We start from the raw sequence: 8,038 nt of genomic DNA on the forward strand, positions 1-8,038 counted from the left end.
AAGCTAAGTACTGAATATGAGAGCATTCTGCTTGGTGGTTCTGAAGAAGAAGATTTTAAAGTGTTTTTTTTTCAGTTTTTAGGAAAAACAAAATGGCGGGAAAAGTCATGTGACCGCTAAATTTTTTTTCCTGATATTTGTTACACATGAGTTGTACTATATACCATAAAAAAATCTAGACGCCTAGACTCTCAGAATGTGGTCAAACAGCCACTTCCGGTTTTATTTCAATCCAATATGGCTGCCAAACTAATTGGCTAATGAAAATTCTGAAAGCATGTTGCACCAGTTCATATTAGAGACTATTAGTATAGAGCATTTTCAGACTCTTCGGTTCACCGGTTTTCTCAAACGGCTTGACGAAAAAAGTTACGAAGAAAAAAAGAAAGAAGAAAAAAGAAGAAGAAAGAAGAAGAAAGAAGAAGAAAGAAAAAGAAAGAAGAAGAAAGAAGAAGAAGAGAAAAACGGACAATAAGAATAGGGGCCACGCCCTACAGGCTCGGGCCCCTAATTAATGAAAAGTCTAAGCAAACAACATAGTTAATCTGAAGTTGACTTAGAGTTAGTTAAAAGGGGTGGACCAGATCCTAAACGCCGTTGTCACAACGGCTCTTGAACAATGTAATGTACCATGTGAACACAATACGACTGCCAAACGCCCTCTATCGCCGACTTATTTATGTTTGTCATTACACAAGATGGCGTCGGAGGTCACAAGTCAAATGTCGAACTGGTCAGACGAAGATACAAAATTATTGATATCTGTATGGAGAGAATCAAATATTCAAAGAATGATGGACGGAACATCTAGGGATGCTAGAGTACCGGGGTATATGCTGTGATTGCAGAAAAAGCGGCTGAAAAAGGATTGGACAGGACGTCATTACAATGTCAACGGCATTGTAGCTTTTAGCATTAGGCATTTAGCTACACAACGTAGCTTTAGTGTCAAGATCAACGTTTTCTTTAGTTCACAGTGTATATTCACATACTTCAGTATACAATCACCATATTAAATTATCATTTATCGTGTTTGTTTTGTTCATGTTAAAGGAAAAATCCTAACAATTAACATAATGCTCCAGATGAAAAAGCTCTACAAATGTAGGAAAATTCTATTTCCATTTTCTTTATATATCTTTTCATTCTCTAGATATTCAACAATTCATCAGTTTAAGCAGTCCACCATCTTGATTATACAGCAAGGGATTATGGGTAAAATATGATATCAATCATAGCCACTGTAGTAGTTCAAATTGGTTGAAAGTTTAGAACAAGCATACATTTAGCATACATATATACCGGTGCTAACCATACTTATAAAATAGTATCCATGGCAACAAAACTGAAAATATTAATTTTTTAGTTTTTCCACCAAAAATTTCATACAATTTATTAAGAGTAGGTTATACTGGTGTTATCCATAAATTGATGTCAAAAATGTGTCATTCTAGTTTCAATGACCAAAATAACATTTTTAATTTATTTTATGTTTTTGGCAATATCTTTACTTTTTTATACCGTATTTGCAACATTCTAATTTCAATTATAATAATTTTATGCATGAGTGATGTGCACATCAACAATTTAAATTAATTTAAGTTATAGATGAAACAAGACACTTCGTAATGGACGTCTGTCGCGGTCAGTGATATTCACAATTCTTTCACCATTCCAACCACTAATTAGGTATAGTGTCACATGATCATTTCGGCTAATTTTTAACAAATCCAAAAGCACACTGAATAACTTTGCTTACTTTTGCTGTTTTAATGATTTTAATGGCTGTATATATTTTAGTACATACATACTCATCACCCATCAAATATGGGTAAGAGAATTTTCTATATTATAATCTGGACAGAAGAAAGAATTTATACATTTTTTTCTATCCTTGCACCTACATGCAGGAAACCTAATAAATGACTTTGCAATATTGGGAGGGGCGACGGGCTACAAATTTTGTGTACTTATGCAGGCATTTTTGATGTGAATGTTATTTTTAATTATTGCCTTCAGACAACCTAGCCGAGGTGTGGTGGTCGGCGCACTAAGTGGTCGTAACTTCGTAGTGTAAAGTTTCTGCAAGATTTGCCGGGGCACACTGTAGCCGGGGTTCAGATTGGAATTTGCTGTCGGGTCTACGTTTCTCTAGTTCAACTATTGTACAACGAATGTACGCACGTGATAAGCGAATATCTGGAGTCAATATTAGCGTCAATACAGGAAACGTAGGAGAGAGACAGCTGTTTACGTCGCACTAGTTGTGTGTGGAATCACGCACATTGACCGTCCAGTGTTGAGCCGTGTGTGGTAGTGTATAGTAATTCGTATCTATGTATTTGTAAGTTAATGCATGATCAGTTATAAGTTACTTTCTCGTGGCTGGTTGGTTAATTATTGAATTTGTATTGATTAATTTGATTTGTAATGTAGAAAGGAGTTAGTACTGATAATTAATGTGAAGTTAATTTGGCAATTATTTCTAAAGCCAGACTGTAGAGTATGAGAGTACAGTTGTATTTAAATGATATGCATATTGAATCCATAATTTAGTAATATAACCGTTATGTACGATAAGATTTCACTAGTAGAAATTGAGAAACACAAATGTACACACATTACATCAAAATGAACACTATATACAGCTATCCTGGAATTCAAATAAATATTTGATTGGCATATCAAAATCCTGTATTAGAACAGAACATGTTCTATATTCACCAAAAAACAACTTTGCTATGTTTCTAGACATACAATGGACTTGAAACGAAAGAAACCATCTGATCACCACCTTTGTCTTTGAAAATCGTCCTTGTGTTTCTGAGTGAAAAGACGTCAGTGCCAAAAACAGGAGAACACTCGTAAAAAACAAAATTACTACCAGTCTGCCATTTTGAATCAAATCACAAACAAAAAATGATGGGTATCAGTAACCTACCATGACTTATGTCAATGCTAAGTTTGAATGAAATCGGTCAAGGCATGAAACGGTTGATGACATGTCCAAATATTGATTTTTGGTGTTTTTTGGATAAAAACAGCCATCAGTTGGTCGAAGGTCAACCAAATCAAAAATAAATCGATGTGCACATGTCTCCCACTATGACTCGTCTTTGTACATGTAACAGCTTTGAATAAAATCTGTCCAGGCGTCTCTGAGAAATGACGCACGGACGAACGGAACCCAAAACATAAGTCCCCGATTCGGACTACGTCTGACAGGGACAAAAAACCAAAACAGAAAACATCTTAAATTTATTAAAATATTGCTAGGTATATATAACGAAGACACAGCAAATAAATGCTTCTCGGGTGAAATAGGGGAATACACTAAATTTAAAATTAATTACAATTTTGAAGACTACTTAAGGTAGCGAGAGGGGAAAAACTAGAAAAAAAACTTTTTTCTAAAAATCACGGATTATGCAACCTTATATTGTGTACTTTCTTTATTTTTGGTCCGAATTTACAGTGCACGATGCATTTGTTGAGTAATTTCAATTTATTCCCGGAAACTTAGTTGTAGGTGAACACGTCCTTCATCCATTTACATATCATGTTGAATGACAGACTGAAGACAAAGGATTTAGTTTGCATACTGATTTGTTGACCATCCAGCTTTATTATATCCTGTGTAATCTATAAGTAGTGTCCATTATGCTATCGAAGCACAAACAAACATTACACTATAGTATTTCAAGCTTTAATCGGTGTTTTAATAATCTAATATATCATGGGAAGGAGTTCTAAGATGAAAAAAAACTGGCCGCCAAAAAATGTCTAACGTCGTTAAAAGATATTTAAATGAAAGTGGCCTGGGCTCATATTATAGTCAGCCCGCAGAGTGGAATAAAAAATGTAACTACGTGACTGACATTTTTCCTGCGTCAAAAAAGAGTGGACATTCTTTTGATGTGAATAGTAAGCTGGTGATCGCGGCTCGTGGCATTGGAAAAGGGTCGTCGCGCAATGCGTAAATTTAGTAGCTATATGGGATTACCGCCTCCTCTATTATATCTGGAACCACATTCAGAGAAAACACTCTGAAAGTTTTAGACGTTGCTAAAAGACTATTAGAACAAAAATTTCAAGATGCCGCCGATGAAATAGGAAAACTCAAAACAAAATTGGCGGAGATAGACGAGAGTAGTGACACCGATAAAAAAACAGTGCATATAGCAGTTTCTGTCGACAGGTCAAGTTGGGTGGTCCAAATTCAAATATCAGTGCGTGAACTCTGGAGGTCATTACCCAATGCCGCACATAATTCAAACACGTGGTTAGTAGAGTTCTGTCGAAATGTACGTGAATAATGAGATCAAAGTGCGCTGCCCAGAGTTTATTATATTATAGTAAAATTTAATATGACGCACGGTATGGTTTATATTACATATTCACTTCATTTGGAATAAAATAATTCACCATTGGAACATCAATGAATCACAAGTATTTAAAATATTTTCTTGACTTTCCGTAGACACCCGACTACTATCCTTTTTAATGACTTAAATGCGCCCATGTTTATGTTTGCGTAATTATTACGAATGCAACGCATTATCAAGTCAGTAATATTGAAATATTCACAGACCCAATACCCCGGGTCAGTGCCCTAACAATAGTAAAAGATAAAATGTATTTTGCGTAGTTATCATGAAAGCAATACATTACAAAGTTGAAATATTCAGAGCTGGTACAATATTGTAAACAAATTTGCGTAATTAGAAAAGCAGTGCACCAAGTAAACGATGTTGATATATTCAAAGTACAGAGTTGCATACAAGTTGCGTAATTACAGTACCGTCGGATACAAGTTTACTAGATCGACGCGTGGAGCATGAAAGAAAAAGGTTGCTAAGATAACACGCCAGTTCAGTGGGTGATTTGGGGTCAATTTTTGGTCAACATACACTTGATGTCAGCATCGCCGCGCAGCAAGTTTCGCAAAGAAGCACTTGATGTTCAATTGCACCCCAAAATGATGTCACTGATCACTCAGTTGTTGCATCGTGTGTTGTGTCATGTCATGTCCATGATACACCCCGTTTCGACTTTGGCTTGCTTTTCCTGCTTAGTGCATGTTCTTGTTCACGTAAAATGCGACCTCTCACCAACGTATTAAAACACTTTGAATTTATACTTTGAATGATTATATTGGGTCAACGCGAAACATTATTTTTTCTAAACATTTTCTGGGACCATTTTTATCAGCACAGGGTTATTTTTTCAGACAAGATGGGCTTCGTAATATCTGCCATAACATCGCCAGGGCGATCTTTTGGTCCACATTTTTCTAAAAATAAATCGAATCCTCCATAAGATCGCCCAGGCGGGGTATCGACCGAATCCTGTAGTGCTGACTTAGAACTAACTGATTATAACAAATCCGATAACGGTACACTCTCTATAGGCTGAGAGTAATTCAAACATATCTGTACTTGAAGGCATGTATATCCTGTAAGTAAATATATGCTGTCATGAAGGCTCACCCTATGTTTAGAGAACCGATTGTACTGTTGACGCTGTTCAACATAACAAAGGGACTTGAATAAATTAATTGCGCGGTACGCCATCTTGCTCAAGTTAGCACCCACTTTCGACGAAACTGCTAAGTTTTGTCACGTTTTAGGAAACAACCAACCAATTTTTCACGATCTAACATTCCACGCATATCAGATTCTTGTATATTTACAAAGTATGATCGAAATTGTCGACATTTTGTCATTAATTAGCTGTTTATCTGAGGCCAAATTCGAAAAAACGTTTTATTGAGTTTTTACAGAAACTATTTTTTGACTATTATAACTATTGAAGATGTCATTTTTCAACACTTTTCTCTACGCTAACGATGTATAAATTACACAATCTATTCGCCACAAAATTGGCTAAAATATGATGTTTCATGGACGTTTATGTGAGCCGTTGATGTTGAGTTACAGCCTTGGGAACAAGAAGACGTTCGTAAAATTTAGTCCATAAAGTTCAACAGGCTAGATCTCCAGAACTATGGGGCACATAAAAATTTCGAGACGCATTCTCAAAGATCATTATCTTATAAAGCAACAGTGAAAAAATCAGAAACATAGAAAAAAGGAACACCGAGAAACGGCCAATCCCGCAAAAAAACTATGTTTAGGAGGTTAACGGGAACGATCGTAACTTAATCCCCTGGGCAAATATCAAGACGAAACATATATGATCGTATTCTGCTATATCTCAGCTTTATGAAAACATATACATTGCCATAACTGCATGCTTAGTAACTGGTGAGGAAAGTCCTAAACTCCATTAAACTATAAATTATGTTTCCCCTCTCGCTACCTTAAATGTGTTAAATACATATCAAAGAATTTCTGTAACTAGATTCAGAACAAGTAATCACAATTTAGCCATTGAAAAAGAAAGAAACACAACCAAAAACATGGTCACCATTAGAAAATAGGATTTGTAGACATTGTTCATCGCATGAAATAGAAGATGAAATACACTTCCTTTTGGTACATGCATGTCCAAAATATCAAACACACAGAAAAAACACTCTCTCCAATATTATATTCCCAAAAGAAACCATGACTAATCTGCAGTAGTGACAAAAATACAAATAAGCTGCTGTACCAATTACACTATATATATTCTACTGCTTTATAAATGTGTTGTTTAGGCACATATTTGTTAAAACACCAATGATTTTAAAAACAGGTACCAGATGCTTGTCTGAAAGCAAAATTGCTAAGTGACTAGCAAATTTGCTTTCAGACAAGCATCTGGTACCTGTTTTTTACCACTACGTGATTTTTTTCCTAATCAACAGAGTTAGATGCTTTGTGGAAGTCAAGATATCATTATTTTGAGGTTTAAACGACTATACATGTAGTCTTTGGAAAAGACAGATCCATAATAATTTCACTGTTTTAGCATGCCCTGGGAGCTGGTCAAAACCTTGTCGGCGCCAAAGTACTGGATGCTTTAGCTCTAAGCACGTTTTGATTAATGTAAAATGCATGTAACTATCCTTTTCACATACTTACTACTGTCAAGAAATTAAACAATGTGAAGTACACCTATAAACCAACTGATTTGATACGAAAAGCGAGCAGGGTGACCAGCTTAATGAATGTTATAACAGGAGAAAATGTGCTGCTGTTGTTTCATACTGCTTTATTGTAAATTGTACTGCAGTATATTATCTTGTTCAGCCGTGAACAGATATGTATGTGAAATCTATTTTTTTGGCTTAAAAATACTGACTGTGTATAGACACAGGAAAACACAAAATGTACATGTATTTAACATTCTTGTATTACTTGCATATTCCATTTCTTTTTACCTCCATGCATATTCCTACTGTCATACGGCCATTCTGATCTTGGCACTTAAACATATTATACACACGGGGGAGGGCGACTGGTAGATAGACACTCCCACATTCCAATCATGCGCTGTTAGCAGTTTTACAGACAATATTAAAACAAAACAAAACCAAAAAGGATTACCGTGATTAACAGCAAGATGGAATCAATTGTAGTGGTGCAACTATTCAATATGCATGGTTTGAGAAGACTGCATAAACCAAGTGATTGCACATCGCTAGATTTTTAAGACTTTCACACCTTTAACAAATGAATGTTCGGTTCTATATTTTTTCCAATCGACACTCATAAATATCTCATTTTGTCTAATAATATGCTTGCACAACCACCTTACCAACTATATACTTTGGGAGCTTCTTCTTGTTGAGCCGACTCATCCCCAGGTTTGGGCCACAAACAACCCATTTTAAAGACAATGTTCCAGCTACAATGGGGAAGTCCTCAAAATCTCCAGACACAAATACTACAGCGCAGACAACAACAGTTACTCTGTAATCTTGTCAGACGCCGACTTACTAGTCTCGCGAGTCACGTGACAAGCGTTGACTATGTTATAACAATATCACTGAAGTTATTACGCCTAATAACATACTCTTACGAAGGTGCAATTAATCATTTCAGTGGTGATGTTTTCAGTCACAATATTGTTAAATTTTAAGTATAACGCC

General features: G+C 35.7%; 1 protein-coding gene across 1 annotated transcript in view; it reads right to left on the bottom strand.

The window, feature by feature from the left end:
• LOC100374553 (protein XRP2-like) overlaps positions 1 to 7,881 on the bottom strand; it is a 23,968-nt gene extending 16,087 nt beyond the window's left edge. The window contains exon 1 of the mRNA XM_002741433.4: positions 7,705 to 7,881. Within this exon, the coding sequence (XP_002741479.1) occupies positions 7,705 to 7,775 (71 nt within the window). The 5' untranslated portion in view covers positions 7,776 to 7,881. The remainder of the gene's footprint in view (positions 1 to 7,704) is intronic.
• Between the last annotated feature and the right edge of the window lie 157 nt (positions 7,882 to 8,038).

Source organism: Saccoglossus kowalevskii, chromosome 7, assembly GCF_978046115.1.
Source record: "Saccoglossus kowalevskii chromosome 7, keSacKowa6.1, whole genome shotgun sequence".
Taxonomy (NCBI): Eukaryota; Metazoa; Hemichordata; class Enteropneusta; family Harrimaniidae; genus Saccoglossus; species Saccoglossus kowalevskii.